This window comes from Rhinolophus sinicus, linkage group LG07 (genome assembly GCF_036562045.2).
Source record: "Rhinolophus sinicus isolate RSC01 linkage group LG07, ASM3656204v1, whole genome shotgun sequence".
NCBI lineage: Eukaryota > Metazoa > Chordata > Mammalia > Chiroptera > Rhinolophidae > Rhinolophus > Rhinolophus sinicus.
In genome coordinates this window covers 46,649,577-46,671,918 of record NC_133757.1, presented here as the reverse complement: position 1 = coordinate 46,671,918, position 22,342 = coordinate 46,649,577, and the positions used below count along the sequence as shown (strand labels likewise).

At 36.2% G+C, this 22,342-nt stretch overlaps 1 protein-coding gene across 5 annotated transcripts in view; it reads right to left on the bottom strand.

Annotated features, from left to right (window-relative positions):
• TET1 (tet methylcytosine dioxygenase 1) overlaps positions 1-22,342 on the bottom strand; it is a 121,827-nt gene that overhangs the window by 45,021 nt on the left and 54,464 nt on the right. For all 5 annotated transcript variants that reach the window (XM_019731737.2, XM_019731738.2, XM_074339524.1 and 2 more), the window contains 3 exons: positions 5,901-8,226; positions 1,856-1,946; positions 1,224-1,317 (listed from right to left, as the gene is read on the bottom strand). In XM_019731737.2, the coding sequence (XP_019587296.2) occupies positions 1,224-1,317; positions 1,856-1,946; positions 5,901-8,226 (2,511 nt within the window). The remainder of the gene's footprint in view (positions 1-1,223; positions 1,318-1,855; positions 1,947-5,900; positions 8,227-22,342) is intronic.

Below are 22,342 nucleotides of genomic sequence, written 5' to 3'. Positions count from 1 at the left end.
TCTTTATGTGAAGTTATTGACTGGGAGGGGCCGCAAGGGAGCCTTCTGGAGTGCTAGAATGATTTATATCATTATCCTGGTAGTGTTATGGATATGAAGAATTCCTTGATATGTACACTTAAGATCTTGCACTTTACCAAATGTAAGATAACTAACTAAAGTACATCCCAGTTCTTTAAACGTATCTGAATTTTCACAATACTAAGCGCTCCAAAGAGACTGAAGAAACAAAGTATTCTAAAGCATTTGTGTTCAGTGTCCAGCTCTCCTGCTTCTCACTGTTGTCACCATTCAAAGGTTGAAAAGTAACCAAAACACACAGTCTACTACAGTGGTTAAGGGTGTGGCAATTGTCTGACTTCAGGAATGCCTGGATTCAAACCCTATCTCCATTTTGCATTGAATGTTTTTCTCTGAAAGTGGTATAAAAACAATGGCTTTTACTTTTTCCAAAATCATTATAATAGAGTCCCTCTATGAGGATTTATGAGGCAACATATGTTCTTAACATAGTGCCTGATACGTAATAAAAGGTAGTAGTTATTTTTATTATTTTTATCATTATTAAAATCACCATTATTAACAATGATCTCAAATGATTCTACGGTCAAGAATTCCACATAAACTGGTTAATATCCCTGTGAATGTGAATATCCTACTGAAAATTTGCATTTGGTCATGTACCTGTTTTTCAGTTGAGAATTTACTAAAGAAGCTGAATCCAGTTCTTACTTCTTATAGCTCTGCATTTTCACAAAACTTAAAGTAGTCACAGGAACAATTTTGGAATATGTTGTAAAATATTTAGTTTGCTTTCAATATTGTATGATCCTCATTAAAGTGACTCTATGAATATTGAATTGAAAAGAATTTCAACATATAGTAACTGATTAAAATAAGATATAAAGCAGTATGTATAGGTTAGTTGCATTTCTGTTGTCTAATTATAAATGCATTCACTGCTCTCTAAAAGTACACAAGAAACTGGTAAAAGCAGTGACCTTGGGGAGACGAAGAACATCATTGAGTAATAACTGGGAAGGGCTATCCCCTTTTGTTCATTTAATATAAAAAGCCCAAGCTAAGACAGATAGCTTCCTCATTATTTCCCTGAGAATAATGGGAGTGGGTATTTTCCTAGTCCACATTTTCATAGGGAAAAAAAATTATTTTATATGTGGAACAAATCCATTTTGAGAAATGTATAAATGCAAAATACTTACCCACTTAGCGATTGGGCATCCTTGCGAGCTTTTGCCTTCTTTCCCCGTATACACCACTATTTCTATCCGTACTGCGTTCCCTTTTTGCCCATACCTGAGTGTAAAACACAGTGAAGAGAAAATAACTGCAACATACACTTTTAACATCTTAATGTGCGTAAGATACATATTTACAGAAGTACAAAAATCAATCACTCCTCATAATCTACTTTTGTTAAAAATTTACTTTTATGTAGCAGATATTTTGTTATTCAGGTGTTTACTTATCCTTAAAGATCACTCTTTTTAAAAATGGCCTGGCTCCAAGACAGACAAAAATGTGAATGCAGTGTTGATAGAGGTAACCTGAACTACTTCTACTATTATTATACAATAATATAAAAATAAATATTTCTGAATTTAACAAAGACAGCCTTGCTTTGTGAGTGTCTTGTTGAGTGCCCATGGCTCATGTGATGAGTGACTCAGCAGGAACGCCAGTAAATTATTCTTTTCCTGGGCCCTAAGATATATCCAACTCATCCTACTGAACGCTTTCCATTCACTTCATGTTTGTCCCCAGAGATAATTTCTCTGCATTGAGTCTGGTCCACAGTAATGAATGATTTTAACAGGGAAGCATATTTCCTCACCTATTCTCCATGATTTCCCTGACAGCAGCAACACTTGGTCCTGCCCCAAGGTGTGTGTAATATGGGCCTTTGTCTTTTTGTATAACTCGATCTGTGGAAGGAATAAGATTATTAGACCCAAAGTTTTACAGAATGGCATAGGGGCAAGGAGGAGGTATGTTTACTAATTTTTTTTCTTTCTTTTCAATTCAGAACAATGAATTTTGACAAAGTTTTGGTAAGCTTTAATAATTAAAAGTCTAGGGCAATAGGCCCTGGAATTTAACATATTCTTTTCTAGCTTTTCCTAACTAATTCATTCTCCTTCTAAGAATAAGAGGAAGAAAAACATTTTAAGATGTGGGTTATATTTATTTTTCTATTTCCTGCCTTAAAAAATTCAAAAATCTATAATAATTGAGGTGCAAAATTAAAAAATTATCCAAGAGCAATAAGTTTTAAAACATGGCCCCAGAATCCTATTAAAATGAGCCTAATTGCACTAAGAATTTATGCAAATGTACACAAAAATGTTCCTAGTTACAACTATTTGTAAGATCAGAAAAAAGAGAAACACTCTAAGTAATAGTTTAAATGGATTAGGAGATATTTGTTTATATAGTGTAATACTATATTAAAAGCTATTAAAACAATGATATTTATAAACATTGAAAAAATCTAAGACTTTGTTAAGGTTAAAAAAGCAAATTGCAAAAATATTATAATTTTTATTTATTTATTTTAACAAGGGCAAAGCTCACAGTGGCCCATGCAGGGATCGAACAGGCAACCTTGGTGCTTACCAGCACCATGATCTAGGTGAGCTAACTGGACACCCCCAAAATATTATGTTTTAAAACACCTAAATTTTGTAAAATTTGAACAAAAATTAAAATCAGTAATAGTGTCAATTCATATAGAAAAACTGTAACAGAGGTTTTATCTTTAGAGAATGGAACTTAAGAAGACGTTTGCATCACATTTCTGTACCATTTTAATTTTTCTGAGTGTGAATTACATGTTTCTTAGAATAGAAAACAGTATTTTTAACTTAAGTCTCTTAGAATTATGTCTCACTATAAGCACGACAGCACACATTTCTGACCAAGGTATACCTACACCAAAAAGTCATTATTGAACCATTTTCATTGGACATCAAATATAATCTGGATTACTTCTGTGGCTTCTTAAGCATGCGCCATTGAATAGATTTTAACTTATTATTGGTTATCTAAAACAATGCTTCTTAACCAGCGGTGATTTTTCCAGAGGGGACATTTGTCAATATTTTTGATTGTGACAACTGGGCAGATGTGTGTGTGTGAGTGTGTGTGTAGACATGTGTACATGCGCTCGTGCATTTCTGTGTGTATTACTGGTATCTAGTGGATAGAGGCCAGGGATACCACTGAACAACCTATAATGCATAAGACAGTCCCCTTACAACAACGGATTATTCCATCTAAACTACAAATAGAAGTAAATTTGCAGAACCCTAATATAGATGTCAGTTACTCTTATTTTGCTACAACAGTATGCCTCTATGGAAATCCTTTACGCTTAATATTATGGCCCCGACTTGGGATGATTTCTGAGTGAGTCTGTTTCATGTTTCTCTTCTTTAAGTTTCCATTTCTACACAATGGGCACAATAACCTCACATGTAATGATTATAGGAAAATACATTAAGTGATAGTATATAAAACAGTTCCAGGTCCACAGCAAATAATAAACTTTGAATTCCTGGCTGTCTCAACTCCTATACACTGTGACTAGTTACTACGTGTAAGTTGCAAAATTAAATTATCCAAGGAAATGTATAAGGAAACAGTTTTGAAACTAGACAGTTCTATTGAAATTATGCATGCAGTACAATTAGACTAGCTGATGTATATATATTTGAATGGCATTTTAAATTAGAGATCTTTCTTCCAGTCGTAACGATAGTCAGAAAAAACAAAAAAAAAAACTGTCCCTTTCTTACTTCAGATTTTTGAAGCAACTGAGGATGGAGGTTACAAACATAGGCCCTGGAGTTGGCACTGCATGTCTCTGAATTCCAGCTTAGTCATTTACTAGCTGTGAACTTCTCTATGACTCAGTTTCCTCATTGGTAAAGTGGGGATAATAAGCCTATCCTTTGAAGGTTGTTGTGAATATAATAAGTCAAGGGCGTGGCACAGTATCAGACTTGCAATAAAAGACCTGGAATAGGAGCCATTATCGTTATTTCACTCTTCTATCCTTGGTCCAAGAAAAACTCTCATTCTCCCAATTCAACCCCAGTCAGACATCATTGTCACCCTTTCCAGGTTATGAATTACTTGTCATGTGCCTGGCACATGATCGGCTGTCAAAACTGTATGTTGAATGATATGCAGAGAAATGGAAGAATTCATATCAGATATCAAATGTACTTTGGATAATCAAGAACTAAAAGTTATTGCTATACTTTATAATTTTTTCTACGATGGTTAAAAACAAAATGAGAATGATATTCTTTATCCTTCCAAACAATCCTTTAACTACCGATTCTGGAATGTACTAATGAACCATCTGCTTCTAATAAAAAGATTGCCATTATTCAAGGCAAATCTTGAATCTGTTATTTGGGGCAACATTTTAAGTAAAACTTTAATAATTACATCTACTTGGGTTCAAAATAGGTTATATTTTACAAATTTATCATAAATTGTATAAAAGTTGAAATAATGGGGCTTCACGTAGCCTAACAAACTTTAATGACACAATCCATATACTCTCCCTACCTTACAGCTTTATTTAAGTAAACAAGTTTCATCTTATATTTGAGCACTGACATGAAATTTGACCATAGACAGTGACTAATCAGTAACAGGACTCAAATTAAGCTTTCATATGTTTCAAATATTGAGCAACTTTCTCATAGGGCCTGCCTGAGAACCTTTACTCCAACAAGATTTTTTTCAGGGCTTTTAAGACACGATATAACTTCTAATTGTTAGTTTCTAATATTCTATTTCAGTAACTCCTAAGGCACAAAATATATAAATGCATTAGTTAGAAAATGGTCCATGACTTTTACACAAATGTATTTGTTGTTGTTACTGTTTTTGGAAATAGGAAATCACAATTTATTGAACAATTTAATATTTTAAAACAACAAAAGGTTTGCAAATTCATAAAATGGCCAAGATTCTGTAATTTTTCCATACATAGGTACACCCTTCATATCGCAGAGCATAAAAGCACTAGGTACTGGGGGCCGGCCCGGTGGCTCCTACGGTTGGAGCTCCGTGCTCCTAACTCCGAAGGCTGACAGTTCGATTCCCACATGGGCCAGTGGGCTCTCAACCAAAAGGTTGCCAGTTCAACTCTTTGAGTCCTGCAAGGGATGGTGGGCAGCGCCCCCTGCAACTAGCAAAGGCAACTGGACCTGCTGAGCTGCGCCCTCCACAACTAAGACTGAAAGGACAACTTGACTTGGAAAAAAGTCCTGGAAGTACACACTATTCCCCCAATAAAGTCCTGTTCCCCTTCCCCAATAAAAAAAATAAAAAATAAAAAAAGCCACTAGGTACTGAAACAGAAATAACCCAGTTCCAATTCTTAACCGGGATAGCAATTATACAGATAGTTTTTATGGCTGTTTCTTAAGTTGTACATATATTTTCTGTATGCATGTTATATCTCACACAAAAAGACATTTTTGAAGCAAAAAGCTTACAAGTTGAAATTCTTTTGAACACAATAAGAATAAACTGAAATAAAGTATTAAGGCAATTCATTCTTATGGATGCACAATAAGCAACCTGAGAGACACTTAGCTTTGAGAAAAATCAGCAAACTTTCCACTTGAGAAAGTTTCAAATTATTAGTTGAATTTTCAATTTACCTGAGCAGAATCAATAAAGGTCCCACAGAAAAATGGGTATAGAATTATTTAATCCATCTTAGCTAGAATATGAATGGGGCAAAACTGCCATATACTATAAAATGTAACCGAAAACTTGATTCAGACACCACTTGAGGCAATTAAGCAGGTAAATGAAGAAGAAACACACACACATGATACACAGGAACTTACCAAGACAGTTGCAGGTTGGCAATTCAGAATCTTTTGTTGTGGACACCAGGTTTTTTGTAGGATTAGTAAAGAAGTTCATGGCATAATCATTAAAACTTTTGTGTGCATTGTCTACTGGGAAAAATTCTGATGCTCCAACATTAGATAAACAGCTGTCCTCTTCACTTTTGGTAGAAACCATTGTAATTCCACCTGAACATACAACGTCTACATTCCTAAGAATTTGTGCTGGGTCTGGTAAGGGGGTCTCAGGAGAGATCCCAGGCAATGTTGGCAGTCGCTGATGCATGAGTTGGTCTTTAACATCCTGCTGGAACTGTGTTTGGTCATCGTCAGCCATCACATTAGCACACTGGTTAGTTGGAGAGGAGGGTTGGAGCAAAGCATGAGCTTTCTGATTGACATTCACTGTTGGCTGTACCTGAGAATTATAAACTTTTCCTGTAAACGCCTGCCCATTGGATTCTGTTTTTAACTGCGATATGGGGAGAGAATCCAACGGGTCAACCTTCATCACTTTTTCCTGTGCTAATTCAGGATAATATCGCTCAAATTTTATCTGAGTGAGTGGAGGAAATAGTTTCTTATGTTCTAATGCTGAACTTGTTTGAATCAGTGGTTTCCATACTTTGGTTATGGGAGGAATTTTCCCCAACAGAATAGGAAAATCATGAGGACCAAATTGACCAAATCTTTGAAATTTAGATGCTATCCAAATGTCATGTAACTTACTATATTCATATGACAACTGTTCCTGCTTTTTCTGGTCATTTTCTTGACAACTTATGACTGCAGGCTTCTTTTTCCGCCGATCTCTTGATGGGGTAGATTTTGTCTTCTTCTGGGTTGCATTCTTTTGCTTTGTTAATGATGAGCCATGATTATTTTGTACACTGGAAGGGGGTTTCTGTTGTATTGTGCCCTTCTCCTGACTGTACTTTTGCTGCATGTTATGTGCAACAAGGTTTGTTGGTGTACTTTCAATGTTTTTTTCATCTGGTTTCATATAATTGAATTTAATTATTGATGCAAGTTGTGTTAACTGTGTTGCAACATCTTCCTCTATTTTACTATGAACTGTCTCTTGACATGATAGATCATCCTTAGACTCCAACTTTTTACTGCTGCCCAGTGACTGGTTACAATACCCCAATTTATTATTTGTTGGTGGCAACTGCTGCAAATTCTTGGAACAGTCAAGAGTAATTTTGCCTTGAGCAATATTTTTATTGGTGTCAATTTTAGATGAACTTGAATTTGATGTAAAAACAGATATTGAATTTTTGACTTTGGAATATTCCTGTGACTTTGTGGATACTTGGTTAGTAGCTGAGCTGTCGTGTAACTTGGAAATGATATTTTGGCCATTGAACACCACGGAGTTGCACGAACTTTGCTTTTCCAAAGATGGACAGTGATGAAGGCTTTGTGGCTCCCCTTGTAAATTTGGTTCTTGGAGGTCTTTTCTTACAGAACAGAGTATAGCTTTACAGCTATTAAGTAAACTAGCTGTTCTCTGCTCTGTTTCTTCATCCTTCTCTGACTTTGATGGTGAGGAATTTTCTGAAGGGGCTTCTGAAAGCTGAGTCAAAGCTTCTATAGCTACCACTTGCTCCAGTGTTAATCTCCTATCTCTCATTAAAGATAGAAGACTTGGTTGAACTAGAGATCCATCTTTTGGTTCTTTACTTGGTATGTTTTCTAGAGATTTTGGTTGATCACTTTCATTGGGTGTACTAGTTTGATTATTTAAGTTTAAGTTGGCAGGATCTGGAAAAGACTTGCAGTTAAAGCCAGGCTTCTGGAAGACTAAGACATTACTTTTCCCCTTAAGATGGTCAGAGCTTGCACTAGTAGCAATGGAGCTCATGGCATTGTTATGGTTTGCAGTGTCTTTCAGGAGTTTATACGAATTGTTTCCAAACGCCTTGCCAAATTCCTCAATGTTGAATTTTTTAAAAGACACATTTGTTTCAGTTGGTAAATAGTGTACATTTTTAATGCCGTTTCTTATAGTTGGTGCAAACAATTTTTGAGGTTCAAGGATTTCAGTAAGTAGGACTTTTTTCCTGTCATCTTCAGCATTTATCAACTTTTCAGCTTCTGTTACAATTGCCTTCTCTCCTTTGACATGATCAGTTAAATCTGATTTCTTGTTTTGCGTCCACTTCTCCACTTCAATTCCTGTCATACTTTCTTCATTTCTAGCTACATTTTCAAGAGGTTGTGGGTTCAATTCCGATCTTTGTTCTTCCCCATGACCACATCTACTGTATTCCATGGATTCTGACTTGGGGCCATTTACTGTTTTTTTGTCAAAATCTGCCTGTAAAATAAACATAGCAAATATCTTCAGCTTTAGGAGATAGGGCAAATAATTTTCTAATATAGTTATCAATATACACTCCCAATGGTGATTATGAGAGCTCCAATTGTCCTACATTCTTATTAACAAGTAGTATTTTCTCTCTTTTCACTTTAGTCTTTCTGGTGAGTGGGTAATGATATAAAACCATTACCTTTTAAAAATTTTTTTTGAGATGAAACTTCCATAGAATAAAATTCAATGTTATCATTTAAAATTATACAGTTCAGTGGTTTTTAGTATATTCACAAGGTTGTACAAAAATCACCTCTGTATACCAGAACATTTTCATCATTCTAAGAGAAACCTTGTACCCATCAAGCAATAACTGTCTACTTCCTGCTCTTACCCTATTTTTTTTTTTTTACCCTATTTTTTAAAAACTTGAAACAGCTCATCCAAAACGATACTATAGGAATTAGGATAGTAAGGGCATTTCCATTGATGTCAGGAGCAAATAAGAAGATAACCTCTATATTATTAATATAAACATAAAAAATGAGGAGACTTCTGGTTGAATGAAGATGATACAACTTTACTTAAAAAAATGAATCAGGGCCGGCCCGGTGGCTCAGGCGGTTAGAGCTCCGTGCTCCTAACTCCGAAGGCTGCTGGTTCGATTCCCACATGGGCCAGTGGGCTCTCAACCACAAGGTTGCCAGTTCAACTCCTCGAGTCCCACAAGGGATGGTGGGCAGCGCCCCCTGCAACTAAAATTGAACACGGCACCTTGAGCTGAGCTGCCACTGAGCTCCCAGATGGCTCAGTTGGTTGGAGCTTGTCCTCTCAACCACAAGGTTGCCGGTTCGACTCCCGCAAGGGATGGTGGGCTGTGCCCCCTGCAACTAGCAACGGCAACTGGACCTGGAGCTGAGCTGCGCCCTCCACAACTAAGACTGAAAGAACAACAACTTGAAGCTGAACAGAACCCTCCACAACTAAGATTGAAAGGACAACAATTTGACCATTGTTCCCCAATAAAGTCCTGTTCCCCTTCCCCAATAAAATCTTAAAAAAAAAGAAAAAAAAAATGAATCAGAGTTCAGAAGGGTGATAATTACATTCAGAATATAAAATATGTAAGCATTACTAAATTATATAATCAAATATTAAACAGTATTAGTAGAAACAAACAAGTTTCTTGATCAGGTTACAGGTTACGTAAGTTATGTTCAGATTGTCAAAATTCATCAAAATATACAATTATGACACATAGATTTTCTGTATGTCTATTACATTTCAATGTTGTTACTTTAAAAAAATAAACCTCAAATGGCCAACTTTAAAAAACATTCAACAATGGTATAAAAATATTTTTATTATTAAAAAGGAATAATAATATTTTAACAGGCAGGGTAGATAAACAAATTAACAGACTAAACTCAAGAATGTTAAATAATTTATTATTAAAATGCTGGCGTTTCTCAACAGTGGAGAAAGTCTAAATGTCTTAATAGTAATACAAGAAGGAAGTTTGATCCCTAGCTCATAACATGTAGCAAAAATTCCAGATATACTAATAATTTAAATATAAAAAAAGATGTAACAATAAGAAAATTTAGAAAGTAGGAAAAAAATCTCCCAAAGCAAAAGTGAAAAGTAAGAAGCCATAAAGGAAAAAATAGACTTTTTTGACTACATATAATATTAACAATTTTATTTTCTTCTACTTTTGTCCCACTCAATCAAGTCTCCAATATTAATAATTAAAAATGCAAAGACACTACAATATAATGCTTTTCAAATTGCTGATCAAAGGGGAGTGGGGGATGGGAGATGAGGGTAAGGGGGATCAAATATATGGTGGTGGAAGGAGAACTGACTCTGGGTGGGGAACACACAATGGGATTTATAGATGATGTAATACAGAATTGTACACCTGAAATCTATGTAATTTTACTAACAATTGTCACCTCAATAAATTAAAAAAAAAAATTGCTGATCATAATCCATGAGTCCCAATACCAATTTAATGCTTTGTGACAAGTGTTTTTTTAAGGAATAGTAAAGAAAAATATAAGTACACTACATTTAATAAAGACAATTACCATGTAAATCTTTCATGTGTTTGGATGTGTCTGTGCACTGAATCAAGATGTAAAATGTATTCCCTGATATATACAGGTGTCAAAAAACGTAGGAGAAATATTGCCATAAAAAATTCAAAAGTCAATTGATACACTGGGAAAATACTCACAATACATGTAAAGGGTTACTAATATACATATACATATATATATATGAAATTTAAGTCAGGTTTATTAGATTATAATTTATATATAATAAAATCATCCTTTTTGGGGGAACAGTTCTATAATTTTTAACAAATACAACCACTAGCATAATCAAGATAGTGAAAATTTGCACCACCCTAAAAGGTTCTCACATGCTCCTTCATAGTCAATTTAAGAATTATTATTCTTAATGTTAAAAAGCTCCCAGCAAATTAATAAGGAAAGGAAAATGACTCAATAGAATAGTGAATAAAGAATGGGAATATGCAATTCACTTAAGTGGAAATCCAAAAGATTAAAGACATTTGACTTTACTAAAAGACAAGCAAATGAAACTAAATGTAACTTTCTCATCCATTTAAATGGCAAAAATAAAAAAGCATATTACAATGCAACATAGCATTTATACTGGAGAAAGTATGCACAAACTTTTCATATATTCATATTGTGAAATAATGTGCAGCCATTACTCTATGCATCAATGTACTAATTGCACAGCAAGATATCCATAATATATCAGCCTGAATAAACAAGCCACAGATGTGGTGTTATCATCCCTTTTCATTTAAAACACAAAAACATTTGTATAGCACAGACAAAAAGCTGGTAGAATAAACATAAATGTTAACAGCTGTTAGCACTAGGAAAGAGAAGTGAGGAAATGTGAAGTCTATTTTTGTTTCTTACTTGATGCATTTAACTTTATAAATATGACTATTGAAATATACTAGGACTTCAGTGTGTACATTCCTCTACAGAGAAGATATTGAGGTCATTTTAAGATTTATGACCCAACATTCCCTGGCTGCAGACTATACTACAAAGTGACAATACTCAAAACAGCATGGTATTGGCAGAAAAGCAGACATACACAACAATGAAAAAGAACTGAGAGCCCAGAAACAAATCCACACAAATATGGGCAACTAATTTTCAACAAAGAGCCAAAAACATACAATGCAGAAAAGAAAGCTTCTTCAACAAATGGTGCGGGGAAAATTGGAAAGCCACATGCAAAAGAATGGAACTAGACTGCTATTTTGTCACCATATACAGAAATTAACTCAAAATAGATCAAAGACTTAAATATAAGACCTGAAACAATGAAATACATAGAAGAAAACATAGGTACTAAACTTATGGACTATGGTCTCAAAGAGGATTTTATGAATTGGACCCCAATGGCAGGAAAAAAGTAAAAATTAGTGAATGGGACTGTATCAAACTAAAAAGCTTCTGAACAGCAAAAGAAACCATCAACAAAACAAAGAGGCAACCAACTGAATGGCAGAAGATATTTACAAACACCTCCCATAACAGATTAATATGCAAAATACATAAAGAAAGTTATTCAACTCAATAACAACAACAAAAAACCCCAAAAATAATCCAATTAAAAGATGGGCAGAATAAACACTTTTCCCAGACATAAAAATGGTCAACACATACATGAAAATATGCTCAACTTCACTAGCTATAAAGGAAACGCAAATCAAAACCACAATGATACCACCTCACACCTATAAGAATGGCTGTGACCAATAAGACAAGAAGTAATAAGTGTTGAAGAGGATGTAGAGAAAAAGGAAGCCTCATGCACTGCTGATAGCAATGCAAATTGGTTGTCAATATAGAAAACAGTATGTAGGTTCCTCAAAAAATTAAGAGAGCTACCCTATAACCCAGCAATCCTTCTTCTGGGTTTATACCCCCCAAAATTGAAAACATTTATTCATAAAGATATATGTATCCCTATGTTAATTACAGCATTATCCATGGTAGCCAAGATATGGAAACCACCCAATTGTCCTTTGATGAATGATTAGATAAAAATGTGGTACAAATACACAATAGAATATTACTCAGCCATAGGTAGAGATGAAATACTGCCATTTGCAACAACATGGATGGATCTTGCGAGCATCATACTAAGCGAAATAAGTCAGACAGAAAAGGACAAGAATTTATTGATTTCACTCATATGTGAGGCTATAAAACAGAAAGCAACAGAAGAACAAAACAAATCCAATAAAATTATTGACACGGACAACAATATGGTGGTTATCAGAGAAGAAAAGAGGGTAAGGCGAGGTTGAAGAGTTAGGTAAAGGGGGTCAAATATATGGTGACAGAAGGAGACTAAACTTTGAGTGATGAGCACATAATACAATATACAGGTGAGATATTATAGTATTACACACTTGAAATTTATGTAATCTTACTAACCAATATCACACCAATAAATTTAATAAAAAAAAGATTTATGTGCCCCAAAGCATTAGATGTTCTCATTAATTATTGAGCTTAATTAAAAGTAACTGACCTTTATTATTTAGTTACATCTCATAGGACTTTTTAAAAACAGTGGTATCACAAGTCCATAATTACACAAAAATATGTTCTATACACTGACAACTACTAAACCTAGAATTTAAGAACAATTTAACAGATCACATTTCAGTGCAGGATAATAAGATTTTCTGTTCTGTATCCTCAGAAATCACCCCTGAACTCTTACAAAAACATTCTATTAAATGTAATAGTGTGTGTGTCTGTGTCTGTGTGTGCACGCACACATCCTAAGGAAACGGTTATTCTTATTCTTGCTACTCATTATGAAACTGAGTGTTTCACAGTGAAACTTGCTATTCATAGTGAAACTGAGTGGCCAGAACAAACAGATTTGTCACTACTGGAGGGAAAAAAAATCCAGTTCAGGCCATATTAAAAGTGAATCGACAACACAAACGATTTGTACGGTGTGTGAAGTGTATCTAATAAAGACGTTACAAAAAAACAACCAGTCAATCAGCATGGATGAGTGAAAAAGCAATTTTAAAAATATGTAACATCATCTTATTTAAAAACACACCTACAGGGGTTGGATGGTTAGCTCAGTTGGTTAGAGCGTGGTGCTAGTAACACCAAGGTTGCCGGTTCAATCCCCACATGGACCACTGTGAGCTGTGCCCTCCTTAAAAAAATAACAAACAAAAAAACACGTTTATACATTATGTAGATTTTTTTTTTAATTTACACTTGCATCATGCAGGAATGTTTTTTTGTTTGTTATTTGTTTTTAAGTAGAAGTGTTGAAAGGAAACCAATCTAACTGCTGTTACTGGTTAATCTTGAACTTTAAAATGGGGAATGGAAGAGGGCAATCCTGAAGAATTACAACCCCTAGGAGATGTTACCCAGAACTTTTGTTTCCTTCCTACAACGGTCCATATAGATTGTGATGGCGTTTACATGAGCTGACACAGTGGATCGTTAGCCCAGTGGATTGGTGATCACTAAGAGAGCACTAACAATTCAATGAATGTTAGCTATATTATAATACACTCATTTCATCCTCACTACAACCCCGAGGCAAACACTGTCAAAACCTGCTCAACTTTAAGAGAGATTAATTAAAATGAAACTAAGATCATAGTTTTCACTTATCAGAATACCAAACATCAACAAGTTTAACCACACAGGCCCTTAGGGAAGCTGTGGGGGTTACAGTCTAATATAATGCTGGTTGCAGTGAAAAATGGTGCATCCCCTATGGAGAGCAATCTGGCAATAATTATTAAAATTATGAATGTAACATCCTTTGATACAGCAATTTCACTTGTGGGAATTTATCCTAGTTATAACTATACACGATTACATATGTTTTGACAGCTTTGTATGTTTTAATAAACAACTGAAAATATTCAAATGTCCATCTGTAGCAGACTAATTCAGTTGTAGTACAGCTATGTAATACCTTGCAGGTGAGAAAGAATGGGGAAAAAAAATGCATTGCTAATGTCCAGGACATACTGTATTAAAAAAAAGGATAAAAAGCCTGTATATGGACTGTTTCTTTTTGTATAAAAAGTACAGGGAAGTAATAATATACATTCATATTTGTATAAATATATGAGTATATTCATATTTATATAAAAATATATATTCATATTCGTATAAATAAACTTTAGGAGCAATACTTAACCATGAGAAAAACAGAAGTGGCTTGGGCACTATTTGACCACATCTGATTAAATATTATTTTGATTTTTAACATATTTCATTTGAAATTAAACCAAAATTGACAAAGCTCTCTAGAAATAGAAATATTTCTAGGGTATATTAAGAGAAAAAAAACTAAATGCAGAATAGTTTGTGTAGTACCAAATTACAAATTAGAGCATAATAAGAAGGGGTGCAGAGTATATACACATTTGCTAGTAATTGTTTAAAATATTTCAGGAAGGCTATGCACACCTTTCAACATTTGTCTTACAGATACTGTACTCAGTGGCATGCCGGTAAATGTTTAAAATCAGCTTGGAAAGTTGGGGGGAGGAAGCCCTATTTTGTAGTGTTGGCCAATCTCTGTGGTATAAATATGCCCACCTGGGTGGATTGTAATCTATCAATGTGATCACCCCAGCAAGAGTTGGGAAGTAATGTGCACGGTCGGCGAGCCCCAGGGAGCTGACTCCATCACTCTGATGAGTGCACTAATCCAAACTACTACTCAAAACAGGCTCCACTAGCTACATTATGATTTTTCTTAAATGAAAACTTTCTTGGCCTTTAATCTGTTTAGATATAGTGTAGGCCAAAACCTCCATCTTGAATCTCAAAATATTTAACACCCAGTATCTCTAAAAAGAAACTAATTCTGTGAAGGAAGTGAAATGTTTTGACTTGAAATGGTGGCTGTTTCACCCCAAGTTCCACGTGTGCGCTGGGAACACCAAACTCATACCACCTGCCCCCGTGTCTCTTTTCCTCTTCTTCTGTCCCCCCACCATCTCCATCTTCTTCCCACACCCATTCTTTACTGGCCCCAAAGAGCCCAAGGATACAGTTTAAAAGACAGTAAGTAATTCCAGTTCGTCTGGTTCTCTGCCTTTCCCTCTATGCCCATCCCAAGACTTGTAAGTTGTTTTTACCCCCTCCTACTCACTCCAAACCAACAGGAATGTTAAACTCCTTGAATCATATCTGGGTCCAATAGTTCCCAAGCCCCCTCCATTTTCTCATTTCTCTACGTTTTTATCATTGTGATACTCTTAGGCCCCCGCTTGAAGGAGCTGCAATGTCATTGAGCAAAGAGGTATTTTATTCTAAAATAACTTTGCCCTTTGGACAGAATCTGATTGTAGCCCCTCCCAACACACCCTCACATTCCATACATGCAGTATTTCCTGTATCAAGAAACAGGTGCTCAGATCACAAGAAACACTAAAGCCTTTCAAAGCCTGTTCAGAGACATTGTCCAACAAGACTATGAGCTTTATTACAGATAGACAGACCAGTGTTTCTCAACCTGCTTTCTTTCCCCCACCCCCACTTCCCACCCCAGGAGTCTTTTAAAATTTTTTTATCCCTAATAGCTTTCCTAATGAAATTTTAATACCACATATATAGTATCTGTGGTATTATAGTATCTGTGGTACACTATACAGATATAGGATCAGTATAGTATCTGTTTATGTACTGTGCCCCATTGTAATATCTAAGATTTTTTTACACGCCCCCCAGAACCAATTTTCACCCACTTTGAGGATAATGCAATTTCAAAAACTAACCCGCAGAGCACAGGGAGCAGCCCACAGAGTATTTATGCCTAACCAGAAGTGACACCCTCAGGATCTAGATTCTCAACCTGAAAATTGAATGTTTAGGGAAAAAATTCAGGGAGAACCACTGGTGCCTCCATTAATGTTGGCTTTGAGATGACACAATCATGCCCAATACTCTATGTAACCCCCACCCCACCCCCAATACGTTATTAAGAAGCATGGAAGGAAAGCTCTGCTTTGCAACCAACCTCTGTATAATGTTCATTGCCACAACTACTTGCTAACAAAACCAACTTTAAATCAAAAGGAAAGATGAACCAGCTACTCACCAAAAATTCACTCAAAGAGATTCGAACATTTAACACACATACACACACAAAATTCTTCCCTCAAAGGGGACCTACAAAACAGCTACCTAGAGCAGTGACATTGTGTCCTCCAGAATTCCAGCCATTAAGTTCTCTTCTTCCCTTTTTTAGGCTTAAAAAGAAGACAACTAGCCTACCATTCTTTGAGCTTTGCCTCTCATCTCTGTTTCTTCAGGTTTTTTTTACAGTCAACTGGTAATTGGTTCAAAGGCCACAGAAAGGCAGGACTGGGTTGGCCTGAAAGGAAGAAGTGGCTGTCTAAGGGACTGGGTCACACTACTCATTGCCACCTTCCCTACCTTGGTACCATAAGGCCTCATGGCTTCGTCACGCTGGATAAGAGCCATGGCAGAGATTTCAGAAGTTTCCCACTTCTCCACACCAGATCCAGACTTCTAATTTTTAAACTTCCATCCTGAGCAAAAACTCCACCCTCATTTGGCCACAGGGTCATAGATTCCAAAGTAAATCCTTTAATTTAGGGGAGGGGCAAAGACAAAGAGGGACACAAGTTACTAGAGGGAGGGACCACTTCTAATTCACCACAAAACAGGTCAATTGAAGATTGGCTCCAAATCCGTAGAAAATATGACTGACCTAAGAGTAACACCTCTCTAGTCACGGATGTCCTTGAGTCTAGACCTCTTCCTCTGAAGTTATGAACCAGTACAAAGTATTCCCAGTCAAAAAAATAAAAACCTTTCAGAGCCCAAATCTGCCTCAAGCTATCATCCTATCAAATTCCCCCCTTACTCAAATATTTTAAATGGCTCCTAGCAAGGTTATAAGTGAGTTCTCAATTGCCAAATCCAATTATGCCTTAAACACTAGCTACTTAACCTGCTCTTTTGTACACCCTCAAGAAGGTTTTCAACTGAATTTTTATAATCTACCTCTCCTCTGGAACTTCATTCTCACGTGTTATCATCTCTCTCCCTTGACTGTAGGTGTGTCCCCAAGCCTATTCCTTAGAAGATTCTAAAGTGAAACCCACGGCTTTTTCATGGACTATCCTGTCCATGCTTAAAATTAATAACCAAATCTAGTGTTCCGTGTAGAATTCTATTTTTTTGTGTACCTTAATTGTTTCACGTTGTTTTTTAAAATGTGGAACCAGACAAACTGGCTACTCTCCTAGCTCCATCACTTTCCTACCATATGGCCTAGAACAAGTCCTTCCTCTGTGAAGTCTCTGAGTCAGTTTTCTTAAGATAAATCAGGACTAGTAATAGCACTTATTAACAGGTTTACAAGGAGGATTAAATGAACCATGGATTACATATATTGTTGGACTTTAATTTGTGTGGAAATGAACCAACTATTTAAGGGGAAAATACATATTGGGTAGTTCTTCCTTTTCTACATGTCTTTCAACATGTAACAAAAATGTAATAATTCCAGGCTTAAATCCACAATTAAAAGAACATTTACTAATAGCTATTATTTATGTATTGAGCATTTACTACTTGCCAGGCATCATTATGACCACTTTATAGGAAGTACCTCATTTGCTTTTCTTACTGAGATTAGTTGTATTAATATCTCCATTTTTTTATAAGGTTTTAGAAAGGTTAAGTAACTAGTCAAGGTCAAATAAATACTCTCAGAGCTAGGACTCAAACCAGAGGACTAACAAGATTGTATAATAGTGTTTAACTCTAAGGCACTGTTCTACAAGTAATAATGTCTGCAGCTAGTACTAACATTTACAACAAAGTCCATTAGTTACTAATATTTACTAATGTTTATGGAACTAAGATTATCAAAGGTGTGTAGAACTTAAAAGAACAACACAATTCCTATGGTAGTTTCTTTCCTCAGATTGTGAGAATTGTCTTTGTGAACCCACTTGCCTGCTTTCACTGATCTGTCTGAGTTGTAGCTGCACAGTGTTGCTATTCAAAATGTTTTTACCTCATGTCCAAATTCAGTATATGTGATACAGGCCAAAGAAAAGAGCTTCTCACTATAGAAATTAAGTTTTCTTTTCCCTAGTGTTTCGGCTCTGTAGCCCCTGGTTATAATCCTTTTTCAGATCAGTTTCTTAATCATAAATAATAGATTGTTTTTAACCTGAATCATAGAAATCTCCTACCCCCTGCTTTAGGTAATTATCCTAAAGCTTGTGATTAATGTCTGTTGACTAGTCATTTTATCGCAGCGATTCTTTCCAGGCTTACCTCCCTGGTGAACAATAACTGAATGACCAATTAAACTAGAAGAAAAGGCCACAGGCTCCATGAAGCTAAACAAATTTTTCATTACGCAGTCACCCTGTGTCAATGGCTTGGAAACCTGCTTCTTGGGCCAACACTTTTAATTCTATTAACTAAAATCTATCTCCCCTCACTTAGGGGCCACTGGGATACAAGTGATGCCCCACCATGATTTCCAGTACTTCCTGACCAAAGAAGCCAACCTGGTCCTCCAGGTGGATCTCAAGACCCCTTCCCCTCATCCAAGATCAGACAGGGCAAGAGTCTCGTGAATCCCCAATAGGTATGGACAATGGCCACATTCAGCAGGAAGCAGATACAGAAGAGGAGATCTCCTATTCCTCAACTTCCCACAGAGACTTATGGGGATCACATCTCTCAAGGGGGACATAACACAGGCAGTTAGAGACAGGAATTGGGTCTCCAAGACACCTGGATACATCAGGTAACATTCCTGCACGTCCAACATAGTCTATGGGAAATGACTGCCCAAAAGACCTCCCCTCTCTGCCCAAACTTGCCCATATTTACCATAACCAATAGCCCTGATCAGTCACAGGTATCAATCAAGCAGCCCCACAATTAGAGAGGAGTAGCCCATTCTAGGAAAGGAAATAAAAAGACCAAGTCCTCACCAGTCAGCACCTTTTGAGCCACTCTTCTGTGCTTGGATCCCCTCCTATCTCTTTGGAGTGTATCTTGCTTCTAATAAACTGCTCTTTCACCACTATATTTCTGTGTCTCACTCAATTCTTTGCTTGAGCTCCAAAGAACCTGGACACCGAGCCAAGGGCCTGCTCTCCGGTAGCATATGCGTATTGGGTCCACACAGTTATGAAGTACTGGGTGAACTTAGAACCCGACTTAGAATCCAGCTTTTGAGGACATGTTCAGAGGTCACTGTCTATTTCACCTCTAAATATCTCTTGGACTAAAAACGTTCCTTATTTCTGGATTGCCATAATATGTTTTACCTTTTACCTAACCTTTTCCTTAAAATTTTCACTTTCATAGAATTAGGGGTCTAAGATTCAGTGAAAACGTATTGGTATTAAATAATACCCCAATAAGACCTGCCACATTAATACAAAAAAATTAAAAGAACAAATTGCAGATTATCTAATTCAATCAGAGAAGATTCAATCACACTAGTTTTACAAATGCAGTTGATATGCACTCATATTATTAAGACTCATAATAGAGGGCAGGCTCCAAATACATCTCTTTTTTTTAATATCACTTAAATACTCCTCAAGATTATGAAGTCATCCTGCCTGGAATGCTCCCTCATCATGATCAAAGATAATATTCAGGGACCTTGGCTCATCGAACTCCATTTAGAAGGTCATAGATAACTAGATAATTCACGATCTTCCAAAGGTTTGGACTTTCAGTTCTTTCCATATTGCCCATGTGGCCTTGGGTCTCTAGTCCTCCAATGTTCCACCTTGAAGAAGAAGAAAAAAATGTCTATTTCTGCCTAGGCTTTCTAAGAACATAACCTCCAAAAGTACTGTGTGTGTATTTATTTATTTATTTATTTATTTATTTATTTATTTATTTATTCAGCACTTAGCTGGTGGTGATATGCACAGAAGTATTTACACATTCCTAACAGAAAAAAAACAGGGCATTCTGGAGACAGTTTCAAGATCTGTAAATCTTCCCCTTCTAGCCCTTCCCTACAGGCTATTAACAAACTTAAGTCTTTTCTAACTTAACAAAACAGAACCCTCCAGAAATATGCATTTAGCTGCCACCCTATCCCCCTGCTCCATTTTACAAAGAATGTCCTCCAAGTAATTGTCTGCAATCACTGTCTAACGTGCAATCCTATACTCATTATAATGAGGTTTTTGCTCCCATCACTTCACTGAAACTGTCCAAAATTCACCGCTATACTCCCAATTGCCAAGTATCTTTGACACTATCGATCACTTCTTTAAGATCCTCTCTTCAATTCTCCACCCATCATTACAGTCTCTCTTGCTGGCTTCTCTGCCCACTTATAAATGATGCTGGTATCCTCTGCCTTCTCTCCAAACTCCCCATTTATCTACATACTGGCCTTCAGTCTACACCTATTTGCTGCTGACTCCCACAGCAAGAAGAGATCTTTCTCATGAAGTTCAAACTCCATTATCCAACAACTGGACATCTTCACCAGGCAATTAAAACTCAACCACATCTAAAATGTTAACTAGTTACCACTTGCCTAAGCGTCCTTTAAGCCACAAATCCACCTAATAACCCATGAGTCTTCTTAGGAGCCTCCTACAGTCAAGACCCAAATTCAGCCTCCAACTTCAGCAATCTTACTTAAAACCTCTTCCATTCATCCCTTGTTCTCTGTTCCTACTGCTTCTCCCTCAGTGCATTTGTCTTACAGGTACTTATATAGTGCCACAACATGGACTAGGCATGGTTACCAGGAGAAAAGATATCCGCTCTTAAAGAGATCACATTCTAATGGCTGTGAAAAGTAAAAAGAAATAGGTGAAATAAAATTTTAATATATTTCTGTTTAAGCCACTACATCAAAAATATTATTTCAACATGTAATAAACAATTGTCAGAGATATTTTTAAATATGAATCTATAAATTCAATGCATACTTTACACATAATACATCTCAGTTCAAGCTAAATTTTCAATGGTAAAAGTGAAATGTAGTGTTACCAAAACCAAGTTGTATTTAATTGAAAATATTTTGCTTTAACTCAGTTTTAAATTTTAAATTAATTAAAACAAAGTAAAATTATAGCCACTTTCTTATACCCAAATTTCAAGTATTAGATAATGCAGTTATTTCAAGAATTTTAAATGCAAATCTCATTGCTTTAGGCCATGTTCCACACTGCACCTGGCTAAACAACAAAGTCACCCAAGGGGTTTTAGAAAGCCAGATTCTAAACTAAATCCTGCAAGATTCCCTTAGGTCTATAAAGATTCAAATGATACAAAGAGCAGCTTGGTGAGGGAATCTGGGAACCATTAATCCCCAGAGCAAAATTCACATTTTTCAGTCCACCAGGCAGGGTCTCCAGTTCCCAGCCTTGGCCACATTTTCAGAATGTTTTGCAACCATGGTATCCCCACACCAGCTGCACCCCCAGCCCTGCTTCCCCTAGGCTATTTTAAGCAGCCAGTCTAGTCTCAAGTAGCAACATCAACATAGAATGCCTTGTGGTCATTCTACCATAACCCATCCAATTTGCCCCCAAAACACCTAGAACTAGAAGAAAGTGATCTGTAGAATCAGTATTTCTTAACAATCCCAAAGGTGGTGGAATCAAATATTTTTTTAACCCCACAGCCTTCCTCAGATAAAACTGAACACTCCTTTCTTTACTATCTCTGTACAGATATTTATCATATCAATTGATTATACTTTGTTTGCAATGCTGTCTCCTCATCCTGGACTTTAGTCTTGGTGGTTGTCCATTAGAAGAGATAGTGGTGGTTGTCCTCTAGACTCAAAATGTGTTTTATTTTGGGGACAAATGAAGAAATCTAAGTATAGCCTAGATATTACATAATATTAGGGAACTCTAATAATGGTATGATTGTGTACAATGCTCTTATTAAGAGATTTAACTTAGGCCGGCCTGGTGGTTCAGGTGGTTGGAGCGCCCTGCTCCAATGCTGAGGTCGCCGGTTCGATTTCCACATGGGTCAGTGAGCTGCACCCT